The 14,345-nt window shown below is 54.9% G+C and overlaps 5 protein-coding genes across 5 annotated transcripts; 4 read left to right on the top strand and 1 right to left on the bottom strand.

Annotated features, from left to right (window-relative positions):
* Positions 1-493: 493 nt before the first annotated feature.
* On the bottom strand, positions 494-1,739 carry PG997_007314 (alpha-1 2-mannosyltransferase; the record flags this gene model as incomplete). Its single annotated transcript, XM_066811629.1, has 2 exons — positions 494-767; positions 820-1,739. 2 exons carry the CDS (start codon positions 1,737-1,739, stop codon positions 494-496), a joined length of 1,194 nt encoding a protein of 397 aa, XP_066666971.1.
* A 1,020-nt stretch (positions 1,740-2,759) lies between these two features.
* Positions 2,760-5,042, top strand: PG997_007315 (fungal-specific transcription factor domain-containing protein; the record flags this gene model as incomplete). The annotated part of the gene is made up of 4 exons (XM_066811630.1): positions 2,760-2,873; positions 2,940-3,249; positions 3,429-4,153; positions 4,236-5,042. The coding sequence occupies 4 exons, from the start codon at positions 2,760-2,762 to the stop codon at positions 5,040-5,042; spliced, it is 1,956 nt and encodes a 651-aa protein (XP_066666972.1).
* A 1,137-nt stretch (positions 5,043-6,179) lies between these two features.
* On the top strand, positions 6,180-10,306 carry PG997_007316 (uncharacterized protein; the record flags this gene model as incomplete). The annotated part of the gene is made up of 4 exons (XM_066811631.1): positions 6,180-6,536; positions 6,618-7,556; positions 7,616-9,687; positions 9,742-10,306. 4 exons carry the CDS (start codon positions 6,180-6,182, stop codon positions 10,304-10,306), a joined length of 3,933 nt encoding a protein of 1,310 aa, XP_066666973.1.
* Positions 10,307-10,904: 598 nt separating this feature from the next.
* PG997_007317 (uncharacterized protein) lies at positions 10,905-12,513 on the top strand (the record flags this gene model as incomplete). The annotated part of the gene is made up of 4 exons (XM_066811632.1): positions 10,905-11,088; positions 11,145-11,162; positions 11,222-11,409; positions 11,584-12,513. The coding sequence occupies 4 exons, from the start codon at positions 10,905-10,907 to the stop codon at positions 12,511-12,513; spliced, it is 1,320 nt and encodes a 439-aa protein (XP_066666974.1).
* A 564-nt stretch (positions 12,514-13,077) lies between these two features.
* On the top strand, positions 13,078-14,304 carry PG997_007318 (malate dehydrogenase; the record flags this gene model as incomplete). The annotated part of the gene is made up of 3 exons (XM_066811633.1): positions 13,078-13,149; positions 13,268-13,385; positions 13,466-14,304. 3 exons carry the CDS (start codon positions 13,078-13,080, stop codon positions 14,302-14,304), a joined length of 1,029 nt encoding a protein of 342 aa, XP_066666975.1.
* Positions 14,305-14,345: the final 41 nt, after the last annotated feature.

Below are 14,345 nucleotides of genomic sequence, written 5' to 3' on the forward strand. Positions count from 1 at the left end.
CTTTTGACGTGATCGCATTCACTTTGGCTGCTTCTGTTGCCATGTAAGTGCGGGGATCTTACAGGACCTTGCAGCAGCAGTGAAATTTCACGAAAACAAGAATAATGACGAAAGTAGACTGGCCATTTGGGATGCGCCCACTCTTTGACTAGATGGGCATTGGAAGAATGTAGGTAATAGAGATCATGATTGAAAAAAGTCGCATGAGAGGCTACGATGTGTTGGGCATGGAGTCATCACGAGTCTGAATCTGGGCTTCAAGAATGGTACTCCAATAGATGCATACTATTAATCATTGGGTATTTACGATGTCGATACTGATAGATGTATGTACATAAAGAAAGATCTCTATCAATGATCATTCCTGGCCACGGGGACCCAGAATACTATGGAGATGTGCGTGATATGATGAGAAACCCCTCATGGTCCCTTCTACTCCGGCGTCTCCATCTACGCCGCGCTGAACGAAGGAACCAGACCACATATGGAAGCATTACCACGGGTACTGTCGCTCTTCTCCCTCCTTCTCGAGATCCAATCCCCTGTCTAGCTGCTTCTGATGCTCGCCGTCCAGGTATTCCAGCAGAACATCCCCATAGCGCTCCTTGCCCTTGTACCGACTCACATCCGGGCCCCAACTGCGGACCGCGCTAGCCAAGCGACCGGGCACGTAGTCCTCCTGCGCGATCTCGGTGATGGGGTGGAAGTAGGTGCGAATCGTAAAGCAGACGGCGCCCGTGCGGGGGCAGGCGGCGCAGCGTCTGGCGCTCGGAGCGGAGGAAGTGGTGCTCGATGGCGCGGTTCTTCTCGGCCGTCGACCAGCTGAGGCCCTCGCTGTCCTCGTCACCGATGCTCCAGCTCCAGGGCAGCGCGTCGTCGACCTGGATGAAGTAGTTGTTGCGGCTGTAGATCTCCTCGCACCGCAGGCGCGCGAAGAACTTGAGCATGCCCGTCTCCAGCTTCTCCTTGTACTGCGGCACCTCGCCCGAGTAGTGCAGCATCGGCAGCGACATGCCGAACTTGTCCGTCAGGCGCCAGAAGCCGGCGAGCAGGATCGAGCCGGCGAGAAGGTAGTACATGCCGTCGGGCTTCTCGATCATCAGGGCCAGGTCGTCTTGCGTCAGGCGCCCGCATAGGGTCATGGGGTCTTCCTTGAGCGGTCGCTCGGTGATGTTAATCTCCTCGCCGGACCACAGATTGAGGATGCCGGTGTCGGTGCGCTTGTAGAGCGTAGGGTAGCGGGCCGGCATGTACTCGACGAGCTCCTGCAGCAGCTCGAGCGCGGCGGGGTACGCCTCGGGCGCGGTATGGCAGCACTTGTCGCCCCGGTCGGCGATGCGATCCCTCTTGTCCTTGTAGTACTTGGGGTAATGGTTGTCGAGCTGGATCCAGTCGTGGAAGCTGATTGATCGCAGGCCCATGGTGACATTGTACTTGGGTCCGTAACGGAAGGCACGATATGGGAGCGGCTTCGTTGTGGTCAGGTCCCAGTCTGGGTAAGGGGTTGCCGGCGGAGTCTTGAAGTCGCTGGGAATCCAGTGCCCGGGAACCCTTTCTAACTTTCCTGCATCCCCCTTTTCGGCCTTTGACTGGACGATGGGGCGGACATCTCGCTTCAGACGATCGGTGATGGTGAAGGCGGCCACGGCCACGATGCCAAGGAGGCAGGCGATGAGGAAAATGCCATGCCGAGGGTCGAAGTTGTCAGGGGAGAGCTGTGCAAGGAGTGGCCCAATCATGATGTTGTCTAATAGAGTTGGCGCGAAAGGATGGTCAAAGATGCATCTACCATATCGATAATCGTCTGGACCAGCCCGTCCGAAGCTATCGATATATACTGGGTGCTACCCGATTTGCAAATGGTATGATAACCATGGCGAATTGAGAATGGACGTTTAGCTACCTGGCGAGGCGACTAACAATACCGCGTCGGTTGGAGTACCACCACTACACGTGATTTTTTATCTCCGTTTCTGGTGATGTCAAGTATGGGAGGCTGCAGATTTGACGTCGAGTACCGGGGTACATGAGGGTGTGACAGAGAGTGCTTATCAAGGTCACCCGCCGCAGCATCAAATTACCACTTCGGGAAATCCTGCGAATGTTGTCGCAGCACAGGGAGCGTTCGAGGATCGACCTGCCAAGAAGTCGCTGCGTCGCAAGTGCCATGATCCTTGAGCGCTGCCCCCTGTCGTCCCTGGGGTCCAGACTGGTGCCCTTCCCCTCATTTGAGCCACTCGGGCCTCATCGGCCTTGGGACTATGTCACGGTTGTGTTATCGTAGTGCATGTTAGTGCCGCCCACGCTCCACATCTCGGGGGTGATTGGAGATAGCTGGAGATAGCAGACACACCATCCTATCAGACACGAAGCCGTTGGCGCTCCGTTGCTGTGAAATGATGTAGCAAGACCTCACGAAGACTGCAGCACACGTGAATCGCCGTGTGGCCGGCGAGCCGATGCATAGCGCCAACCCACCTTTGGCCCTCTGCCCAACTCTTTATTAAATCAGCAACTTTATCCCCTTCTGCCCTTCCCACCGGGAAACCCTGGGGGAACCCCCCATTCAATTCCAGTGTTAGATGCATCCAGGCGCAACTCGCCGCTACGGGGCACTCGCGCGGGGATAATCAGTCGATTACGTCCTTTTCCTAAAGTGTTCCCAAAACGGTTAATCGTCCCCGGTCCTTTGCCATCTATCGAACCATCTCATTATCCGTTATCCCCTTATTCCCCCTAAGACCACTTCCGGAGCCGACATGTCACAAGCGGTCTCCAGGAAGGGTAGTGATCAATCGGCCGAGAACAACAAGCCCGGCTCCAAGACCAAGACGCGGTCTCGCAATGGCTGTCCACTGTGCAAAGCCAAGCGTGTAAGCAACCGAGCAAACTAACCGAATATCATCTCTACTTCGCGGGCTAAACTCGAGTCGGAACAGCTGAAATGCGACGAGACCAAGCCGGAATGCTTAATGTGCCTGAAGAATGGCCGCAAGTGCCCGGGCTACAACCAGTCGTTTCGCTGGTCTACCAAGCATGAAAAGAGCCTCTCGGGCCAGGCCAAGGGGCCTCCTAACATGAAGGACCTGGTCACCGAGACCTCCAAGACTATCGCTCAAGACCAGCCAGTGGGTCATGAGACCTTGGAAACGGAACCCATCATCGTGGACCATCTAGATGGCCTGGAGAACCTAGAAGATCTAGAGCATCCGGTATTGACGTGTCAACCTCCTGGGGACGATGTCATCGGTGGCCCGTTCCCACCGACAGATGTGCCAGGGCCCTTCTCCCCCTGTTTTTGACAATCTCGTGTGGCCGGGCTATGGTTATGGGCTAGAAGACTTGCCACACGACTTTTTGGGAAGGGGACATGCTCGCATGCACGTCCGTCATGGATAACATCATGCAAAATGATCGCACATTTACAGAGCAGCCACTTGCGCTCACTCCACCTCCGTCCGCCGACGACAGAACGCCGTTCAACCTGTGGGACAGCAGCGTGTCGTTCTGTCCACCAGCCCGAGTAGTGTACCCGCAGATACCGCGGCTGATCCATGATCGTTCTTCGTTGTTAGTGGAGGAGTGGTTCCGCCATGTATGCTCGATGTGGTCCAGCTTCGACTCCGAGGTGAACCTCAACCGCAAGCTGGCTTCCGAGACCTGGTCCAGCTCCGAGGCGGTGATGAACTGCCTCCAAAGCATGTCAGCTACCTGCTTGGCGCCTCAACTGCCTTATATGAAGCAAGTTGCAGTGTCCTATCTCAAAAACGCCATCAAGGCAATCCAGAGAGACCTCAAATCGCAAGCAGCGACTGTGGGAAAATTTCCGTCTGATCTGCTGCTAGCGCTGTGTTGTGTTGGAACAGCAGCTTGCTGGATTGATACGAAGGAGCTGGGGAGCCAGTTCCTGAGAGAGACCAAGGCGCTTCTCAAACGGATCAATAGGGACTCGGATTCTCTATCGATCCAAGACCGACACACCTTGTCCTTTTTCAACAACAATCTCATTTACTGGAACATGCTCGTCGCCGTCGTCTCGGATGAGATCGACGACCTTGGTATTCCGAAAGTAAAGGAGCCTTTGAACGGCGAGATGACGGGGGCCCGTCATGCCTCATCCGTGGACAGGGATCTCAGCAACCACGCAGAGACTGTTTGCACAAGCGGTCCGCCTCTGCCGCCGATTCCGACGAAACTTGCGACGGGAGACTATATCGACTCTCAAGAGCTTGCAGACTGCGATGAGAGACATCAAGGAAGCGCAAGAGATTGAAGAGGAGATTCTGGGCCTCGAGACGTACCAGCTTCATGACGTGACAGACACGGGCGACAGGAACACACCCCGGTCGCACTTTGTTCATGTAAATGAAGGGTACAGGTTGGCGTCGCTGTTGCAGCTCTACCAAACCTTCCCAGACTTGGTGGCCCGGCGTCTACCGGAAGACACCACTGAAGCTGCGGGGCATGTGCCGTGGGACCGTTGGATCGTACCGCTGAGCCTGAGGCTGGTCAACACCTTGAAAAAAGTGCCGCCTAACTCGGGGACGCGGTGCATCACGCCCCTCTTGTACCTGTCCGCTAGCACGGGTCTGCGCTTCGACGCCGAAACCATCGCGCAGCAGCAGAAGCAGCTGCAGCAGACAGCCCAAGTCCAGCTACCGCCAGAAGTGTCGTTGAACGATGCGGTGCCGGACGGTGGCAACAACATACCTGTGGTCGACGGGACAGGAGTTCCCAACAACGGCAACAATAACAACAAGGGCAGCGACAGCAACAACATCGCATTCTCGATGAACATGGACGACCAGGAGGACGAGGAGATGTCCATCACGCGCCTGTCCGTCGAGGTCAGCTACGCGCGGCGCTTCATCATGGAGCGCCTCAGTGCCTACGAGCACAACCTACCGCCGGCGCCCGTGACCGTGGCCAAGGAGCTGGTCAAGGCCATCTGGGCCGGGTACGACTCGGAGAAGCCCGGGTCCAACTACACGCATTGGATCGACGTGATGGAGGATTCGAATCTGCGCACAATCTTTGGGTAAATAGCGTGGAGCCGGAGTCTTTTTTTAACGATGCATGGTTAATGATCGGTGGGCAGCATTGGGAAGGTCATGGGAAAGGATGGGATGGCGAATTTGGGGCTTTGGGACTTTTATGTGCTTTATCAAGGAGGTGCATGTATGTGTGTAAGTAGATGGTTTTTCTTCTGGGACATTGGTACCTGGTAGCAAATATGGTGGTTGGGGTGCGACACCATTGGGTGGTGTATGATAGGCGTTTACTGATATCACCCATTGACTGTATCAATTTGAAACCACAGATCAACCTAAGAGAAAGAAGCAAGAAAAGACTTGTCTGCTTGTCTCAGTGTGAACTGTCACTCTGGGCGTAATCGCCCCTTGCCGAGGGCCTACGTTAACACCGTTGCTACCTAAGCGCGGCACGTTGAAGCAACCTAGGCCATGCATTGGGGGGATGCCGCTAATCCATGCAGTGTAAGCATTCAACTGCGCATGGCAAGCTTCCAGCAAACGGCAAACGGCAGCATTGGTAGCCGAAAGACCCCAGGCGCATTTACTTCGTGAATAGATGGGTTGCGCAAGTATCTTCTCCTTCACCCTTCTATACTTGAAGAATGGGTGGTTAAGAAAGCCAGCTAACTTGGTCCAAGGAAGGTATTTTCGACAAAAGCTTTTAATCCCGCCATGGAGCAAAATCTACCCTTCGCGCCATGCTAGAAACCCATTATTCAATTTCCATCAACGCCAGCGAAAACTCGATGAATACCCGTCTTGTACAGAAGGCCAAGCTCACGTGCAATGGGTGCAATTGAATGACACCCCTGAAAGTGCCCAACTCAGCTAGAAGTTGACGGAATTTCTTGGTAGGTTGATGGGAATCGGGCCCGGAAGAATGATGTAACCGGATGCGGCGACTTTGAAGGTTACAAGGTTCCATCCACTATCGCCCACCCCTCCGGATCCAGTGGTCAGTCAATTGGCCCAGCACCTATTTGGTTACTGGCTGGGTTAGTGTAAGGAAAAGTACAGATTGTACGTTTAATTGTACCCAGAATTCAATTCTTACCTCTTTCACAAAAACATCCTCTTTTCAGACAACTAAAGAGCAGAGCCAACTAGAATGTTATGTGAGGTCCTCTCGCATCTCCTTCTTCAATAATGGCTCCGCTGGTCGACAATAATCAGATCAAGAGCGCCGAGCTGCTCTCGCCGCTCCCAACCTATTTGCATCTCTACATTTGGCCATTCGCGATAATATGGCCCATCTTCGCCCGCTATTACTACACTCCCGAGCTCTATGAGAAGCACATCGCCTCCCAGGAATGGACCTTCGTCTGGTGCGCCACCATCATCACCTTCCAGAGCTTGACATGGCTTAGCACCAACTGGAGCGTCAACCTGAAGGGCTCCTTCACTGCGACCAAGGCGAAAAAGGTCGAAGAGGCCCAGTTGATCAAGGTCATTCCTATCGCAAATGCGGGCACGGCCGAGATCTGTAAGCTCGAGCGCATCCAGGTAGGCTCTTCCCCATCATGTCTTGTATAGCGCAGGACCCCACCGCCAGCATTGTCTGAATACTGACTTGCGACTCGACAGGTTGCTGGCAAGCCCAACACGTCGTTCCTCTTCCAAAAGCGTCGATTCCTCTTCAACGAGGAGACACGATCGTTCAGCCCCCTCGTCTACAGCATCGATGCCGACCCGAAACCTACCCTAGAAACATACCAAAAGTCCAATGGTATCGCCACCCAGGCCGACTTGACTCGCCTGGAACAATACTATGGCGACAACACCTTCGACATCCCTGTTCCTACCTTCACTGAGCTCTTCCGCGAGCATGCCGTCGCCCCGTTCTTCGTCTTCCAGATCTTCTGTGTTGGTCTATGGATGTTGGATGAGTACTGGTACTACTCACTCTTCACCTTGTTCATGCTCGTCATGTTCGAAAGCACCGTGGTTTGGCAGCGACAGCGCACACTCAACGAATTCCGCGGCATGAGCATCAAGCCTTACGACATGTGGGTTTACCGGCTGGGCAAGTGGACCGAGGTCCAGAGTGATAAGCTGCTCCCTGGCGATCTGGTCTCTGTTGGTAGAACAAAGGAAGACAGCGGCGTTGCCTGCGATTTGCTCCTTGTCGAGGGTACTGCGATCGTCAACGAGGCCATGCTCTCCGGTGAGAGTACCCCTCTGCTGAAAGAATCTGTGCAACTGCGACCCGGCGACGCCGTTATCGACACCGAGGGTCTGGACAAGAACTCATTCCTCTGGGGTGGTACCAAGGTTCTTCAAATCACCCATGGAAACCCTGATGTTGAGAAGCCGAAACTGGCCTCCGGTGTTCGCCCTCCGCCAGACAATGGAGCTATGGCTATCGTTTTGAAGACAGGATTTGAGACCTCTCAGGGTAGCTTGGTTCGAACCATGATCTACTCGACTGAGCGCGTTTCGGCAAACAACGCCGAGGCTCTGTTCTTCATCTTGTTCCTGCTCATCTTCGCGTTGGCTGCATCTTGGTACGTCTGGGACGAGGGTGTCAAGAAGGATCGCAAGCGGTCCAAGCTTCTTCTCGACTGTATCTTGATCGTCACCAGCGTCGTCCCCCTGAGCTTCCCATGGAGCTCAGTCTGGCCGTCAACACCAGTCTTGCCGCTCTGGCGAAATTCGCCATTTTCTGCACTGAACCTTTCCGTATCCCCTTCGCTGGTCGCATCGATGTCGCTTGCTTCGACAAGACTGGAACTTTGACTGGCGAGGACCTGGTTGTGGACGGTATCGCTGGTCTGGGTCTTGGTCACTCTGGAGTCGACACGCCCAAGGAGTCCGATGGCGCCCACAGCCATATGACACCTGTCCTCAAAGCCGGCATGGAGACTACCCTGGTCTTGGCTACCGCACACGCACTCGTGAAACTGGAAGAAGGCGACGTTGTGGGTGACCCTATGGAGAAGGCCACACTTTCCGCCCTCGGATGGCAACTTGGCAAGAATGATTCGCTCACCACCAAACCTGCTATCGCAGCCGCTGGTGGTACCGTTGGTTCCGTTCAAGTCAAGCGCCGATTCCAGTTCTCGTCTGCTCTGAAGCGTCAAAGCTCTGTTGCCACTGTCAACGCCACTGATCCCAAGACTGGCAACAAGATGAGGGGCACTTTTGTCGCTGTCAAGGGTGCGCCCGAGACCATCATGAAGATGCTTACTACTGTCCCTGCCGATTACGAAGAAACGTTCAAGTACTTCACCCGCCGTGGCTCCCGTGTTTTGGCCCTCGCCTACAAGCAGCTGTCAACCGACGAAGAGCTTAAGTCTGGTAGAATTAACGACCTGAAGCGGGAGAATGTGGAAGCTGATCTCATCTTTGCCGGATTCTTGGTTCTACAGTGCCCCCTGAAGGACGACGCCAAAGAAGCCGTGCGCATGCTCAACGAGAGCAGCCACCGTGTGGTCATGATCACTGGAGACAACCCGCTTACTGCTGTTCACGTCGCTCGCGAAGTTGAGATTGTCGACCGCGATGTCTTGATTCTGGATGCTCCTGAGCATAGCGACCGTGGCGATAAGCTGGTTTGGCGAAGCACCGACGACAAGGTTATGATCAGCGTCGATCCCTCCAAGCCTATTGACCCTACTATCCTCAAGGACAAAGACATCTGCGTTACAGGCTATGCTCTCAGCCAACTCAAGGGCAACACTTCTGCTTGGCTTTCTATCCTGCGTTATACCTGGGTCTATGCTCGCGTTTCGCCCAAGCAAAAGGAAGAGATTCTCTTGGGTTTGAAGGACATGGGTTACTACACTCTGATGGCCGGTGATGGAACAAACGATGTTGGAGCTTTGAAGCAGGCTCACATTGGTGTTGCGTTACTTAATGGAACGCCCCAGGATTTGACTCGTATCGCAGAGCACTCCCGCAACACCAAGATGAAGGAGCTATACCAGAAGCAAATCGACCTGATGAAGCGCTTCAACCAGCCCGCGCCCCCTGTTCCTGTTCTGATAGCCCATCTGTACCCTCCCGGACCCACCAACCCGCACTGGCAAAAGGCTATCGAAAGAGAAGCCCAGAGGAAGGGTATCACTGCTGAGGAATATGCCAAGCAAAACGGACAAGCCATCGAGACCATCACCACACCCGCTGCTCAGCAATTGATCAACAACGACCCCAGGGCTGCCAAGCAACAGGAGGCTATCAAGAAGGCTTCGAGCCTCGCCGATAAGCTGACTTCCGGCATGATGGAGCAGGAACTGGGCGACGATGAGCCGCCCAGCTTGAAGCTTGGCGATGCCTCAGTCGCCGCTCCCTTCACCAGTAAACTGCGAAACGTTGTTGCTATTCCCAACATTATCCGCCAAGGTCGTTGCACTCTCGTCGCCACCATCCAGATGTACAAGATCCTTGCGCTCAACTGTTTGATCAGCGCCTACAGTTTGAGTGTACTCTATCTGGAGGGTATCAAGTTTGGCGACGGTCAGATCACGATCAGTGGTATGCTCATGTCTGTCTGCTTCCTTTCCATCTCCCGCGCGAAATCGGTGGAGGGACTATCCAAGGAACGCCCGCAGCCAAACATCTTCAACTTCTACATTATCGGTTCAATCCTTGGGCAGTTCGCCGTCCATATCGTCACCCTGATCTACATGGCCCGGTTTGTAGAGAACTTCGAGGAGTAAGTTGCATTGCCTGTCCCCTTTTGATTGTTACATAGCTAACCCCCTTGCAGGAAAGACCCAAACGTCGACCTGGAGGCCGAGTTCAAGCCCAGCCTTCTCAACAGCGCGGTCTACTTGCTCCAACTTATTCAACAAATCTCTACCTTTGCCGTCAACTACCAAGGACGACCCTTCCGCGAGTCTTTGTCGGAAAACAAGGGCATGTTCTACGGTATCATCGGTGTCACCGCCATCGCGTTCTCATGCTCCACTGAGTTCATCCCTGAACTGAACGAACAAATGAAGCTGGTTCCCTTCAAGCCTGAATTCAAGACGACATTGACTTCGGTCATGATGCTCGACTTTGTGGGTTGCTACCTCATTGAGATTGTCCTTAAGGCAATCTTCAGTGACTTCAGGCCTCGCGACATTGCCCTTCGACGACCGGATCAGCTCAAGCGCGAGCACGACCGCAAAACCATTGAGCGGGCCGAGAAGGACGCCCGGGAAGAGCAAGCTCGCCTCGCCAAGGTTGAGGAGTTTGAGCGAAAGGTGGAAGAGAAGAGGAGAAAGATCCAGGCATGGTCCCAGGGAGGCAACCAGGCGGCGCAGGCCTCTCCAGCTGCAACCCGGTAATCCGGGGTTAAGCAAAAAGATGTTTTAGAAGTAGTTGATGACACGTTATGTAGAATGGCGCAATCTTGACAGATTGGTGTTATAGATGGTGTACTCCCGTATTAACAAATAAGCATGGTACATATTAATAACTAAAGAAGAAACTCATCTCTTCTACCAAGAGAACGCGTCACCTCTGGACAGATCTCATGAACATTGTCTGTATGAAATACGAAGCCATTAGGGGCGCAGCACGGTCAAACTTCGGGTACTACCTAACTGGAGCTAGAAAGTAGGTTAAGCTGTCAGCCCGCATCCCCGTAATCGAACCCCATACAAAAATCAGCAGCACGTCCCCGAACCTAACGCCATGACTGAGTCACAGGCGTGATCAACTTAGACCTCATTGGTGAAAGACCACGTCGCTGCTTCCTCTCGAAGCCGAAGATGCCCCATTTGGCAATTTTGCTGTAAGATATATAAAGAAGTCGTGACTACTCTAAAATAACGTGCATCGCAATAGACAGACAAGCGAATGAGACTTTGGGAGTTTCCATAAGTTTTCTCCCTCTCATCTCTGACACCTTTTTGCTACTTACACACTCAACGGTTGCCCCATATGGAGACTCCTGCTGTCAAGGGGAATGGGGTCGTGATCTTTGGAGGCGGCACCGCGACGAATAGTCTTGTGGACATTTTCAACGATTTGCGCGGGAGCCGGGCTTGCACGCTCAGTTATGTCATCCCGATTAGCGATAATGGCGGGAGCTCTTCGGAGCTGATTCGGGTTTTTGGTGGTCCTGGTAAGAGGAACCCCTGATATTGGCAGATGAGAGCGAGCTAACATCGACATTTTTAGGTATTGGTGATATACGAAGTAAGTTACCCGTCGTGAGCTGCTTCAGGGAGCAATCTCTGACCGCTCCTGTCCCGTAGGTCGTCTCGTCCGCCTCATCCCGGCCGGGCCCGAGGGCAACGCGGACCTCGCGGCCACCAAGGCGCTGTTCAACTACCGGCTCAGCTCGGATCCCCACGCGGCGCGGTCTGGAGTGGCTCGATGTCGTGGACGGCCGCCACGAGATCTGGACGGGCATCTCGAGCGAGAAGAAGGAGCTCATTCGGCCGTTCTTCAATCACGTCAATATGGAGATTGTCAAGAGGGCGCGGCCGAGTAGTACGTTTAACTTTGGGAGGGCGGCGGTGGGGAATATGTTCTTGACGGGGTGAGTAAATGTCACGCCAAGCTGTGTGCATTGTCATATATACTCGAAACTGGTCGGTTAACTAACTACATGCAGCGCCCGCATCTTCCTGGGATCCATGGAGTCCGCCATCTACCTCCTGAGCCAGATCTGCGCCATCCCCCTCAAACATTGGTCCTCCCGGCGATCAACACGAGCTTCACCCATCACATCTCAGCCGGCCTGGCCGACAAGGCCGTCATCACGGGCCAGAACGCCATCTCGCACCCCAGCGCGCCGACCTCGCTGCCGGACATTGCGGCGGCGGCGACGCAGGACGTGGCGAACCAGCAGGCGGAAGACACGGACGAGCACGACCTCATCGAGGATGCTAACCTGCCGGGTTCACTGCCGATGCTGCGGAAGCAGTATATTGAGTTTTCCAAGTCGGGGGAGGAGGACCTTAGTTCGCGCATTGAGCGTGTCTGGTACATCAACCCGTACGGGCACGAGATCCGCCCCCGCGCCAACCCCAAGGTGCTCGATGCAGTCGCGGGCGCAGGAGCCGTCATCTACTCCATCGGCTCGCTCTACACGTCGCTGGTGCCGAGTCTGATCTTGCGGGGCGTGGGTGCTGCCATCGCTGCTGCCCCAAGAGGGGTAGTCAAAGTGCTAATCCTCAACTCGAGTCTGGATCGCGAGACGGGGCCCAGCACGGACCCGTTCTCCGCCGTTGACTTCGTGAGGGCCATCGTCCGGGCACTACAAGAGAGCCAAGCTGCCGATGTGCGGCAGGTGGCAGGTAGCACAAGCGCCGACGAGGTGCGAAAGTACGTCACGCATCTTATTCACCTCGATGGCGACGGCACGCCGAAGGTGGATAGGGATGAGCTGGCTAGGCTCGGGGTGGAGCCGATTCGCGTCTACGGGCGCAGGGTGGACGGCATGCTGAGGTACGACGAGGGCGGGCTCATGAGGGCGATTGAGGCCGTCATTGGCACGGGGCGCGAGATCATGGGCAGGAGTCGGAGGAATACGAAACAGTGATTGTTTTACAGGAGCGGTACCATCCCAATTCCGATCGCTAGACTTCTAATGCCATAGATGAGATGCCACTAGATGTGTCTTTAGCACAGGGACAGAGAGCAATGAGGTCATTGCGCCTTGATGCTTCTTTCTTCATTCAGCAACACTATATCTTAAAGAGAATGCAATTCAAAATTACTAGCCACCGTGAATGAAGACTTCATTCCTACGGTTTCAATTGAATGACCAAAAGGGAATACAACCACAAAGCCAATGCCTTTGCACAGTGAACAGCTAAACACCGGATACCGTAGTTTCCCCGAGCACCGATCGATCCGGACGCCATACCCGAAGAGGACAAGTGCGGGCTCAACAAGAAAGTGCTTTACCCGGCTGGAGGGAGTTTTCCGGACAACTGGGAGGATCTAAAAAGCTCAATTGGCGATTTGGACCATCGTCACCTTCCATTTTCTTCTTCCCATCCCAAGACTTGACCTGACTTGACGGCCTCTGTTCAGCCTTCAATCCCGACTCTCTCTCTGTTTACTTTTTCCTACAGATAAAGCAACAGCCGTAGCAGTCAATATGCTTCCTGCCGTTTCCCGCATGGCCTTTGGCGCCTTCCAGCGCCGTGCCTTCTCCGCCTCGGCCAGAGACGTAAGTGAAGCTCTACCCAGTTCCCTGTACCGCCACTACCGCCACTTGAAGTTGAAGCTTCCAATGGCTCCAATTGGTGTGACCAATTGCAGTTGCTGACTTTGACTCGTCTACATAGCTGTCCAAGGTCGCTGTTCTCGGCGCTGCCGGTGGTATCGGTCAGCCTCTTTCGCTGCTCCTCAAGCTCAACCCCAGAGTCACTGAGCTTGCTCTGTACGATATCCGCGGTGGGCCCGGTAAGTCGCTCAACAACACCCCCATCCGCCCAACCCTCAGCAAAGGCCAGCTTGCTGACAGCCTGGCTTGTCTCCCACAGGTGTCGCTGCCGATATCTCCCACGTCAACACCAAGTCCAAGGTCACTGGCTACGAGGCCACCCCCTCTGGCTTGGCCAGCGCTGTCAAGGGTGCCGATGTCATCCTCATCCCCGCCGGTGTCCCCCGTAAGCCCGGTATGACCCGTGACGATCTGTTCAACACCAACGCCTCCATCGTCCGCGACCTCGCCAAGGCCTGCGCCGAGTCTGCCCCCGAGGCCAACCTCCTGATCATCGCCAACCCCGTCAACTCCACCGTCCCTATCTGCGCCGAGGTTTACAAGGCCCGTGGTGTCTACAACCCCAAGCGCCTCTTCGGTGTCACCACTCTCGATGTCGTCCGTGCTTCCCGTTTCGTTTCCGAGAAGAAGAGCACCGACCCCAAGGACGAGAACATCACCGTTGTCGGTGGTCACTCCGGTGTCACCATCGTTCCCCTCTTCAGCCAGAGCAAGCACCCCGAGCTGAGCTCCGATGCTGAGATCATCAACCGCGTCCAGTTCGGTGGTGATGAGGTTGTCAAGGCCAAGGACGGTGCTGGCTCTGCCACTCTCTCCATGGCCATGGCCGGTGCCCGCATGGCCGAGTCCGTCCTCCGCGCCGCTCAGGGCGAGAAGGGCGTTGTTGAGCCCACCTTCGTCGACAGCCCCCTGTACAAGGACCAGGGTGTCGACTTCTTCGCCTCCAAGGTCGAGCTCGGCCCCAACGGTGTCGAGAAGATCCTGCCCGTCGGCGAGGTCAACGCTGCCGAGGAGAAGCTCATCGAGGCTTGCCTGGCTGACCTGAAGAAGAACATCGCCAAGGGTGTCAGCTTCGTCGAGTCCAACCCCGGCAAATAAGCGCATAATTCTTATGTCCTAGGGAAGACGGCGTTAGTGTA

The sequence above is a fragment of the Apiospora hydei genome (genome assembly GCF_038363865.1).
Source record: "Apiospora hydei strain CBS 114990 chromosome Unknown utg000006l_segment0_segment0, whole genome shotgun sequence".
NCBI lineage: Eukaryota > Fungi > Ascomycota > Sordariomycetes > Amphisphaeriales > Apiosporaceae > Apiospora > Apiospora hydei.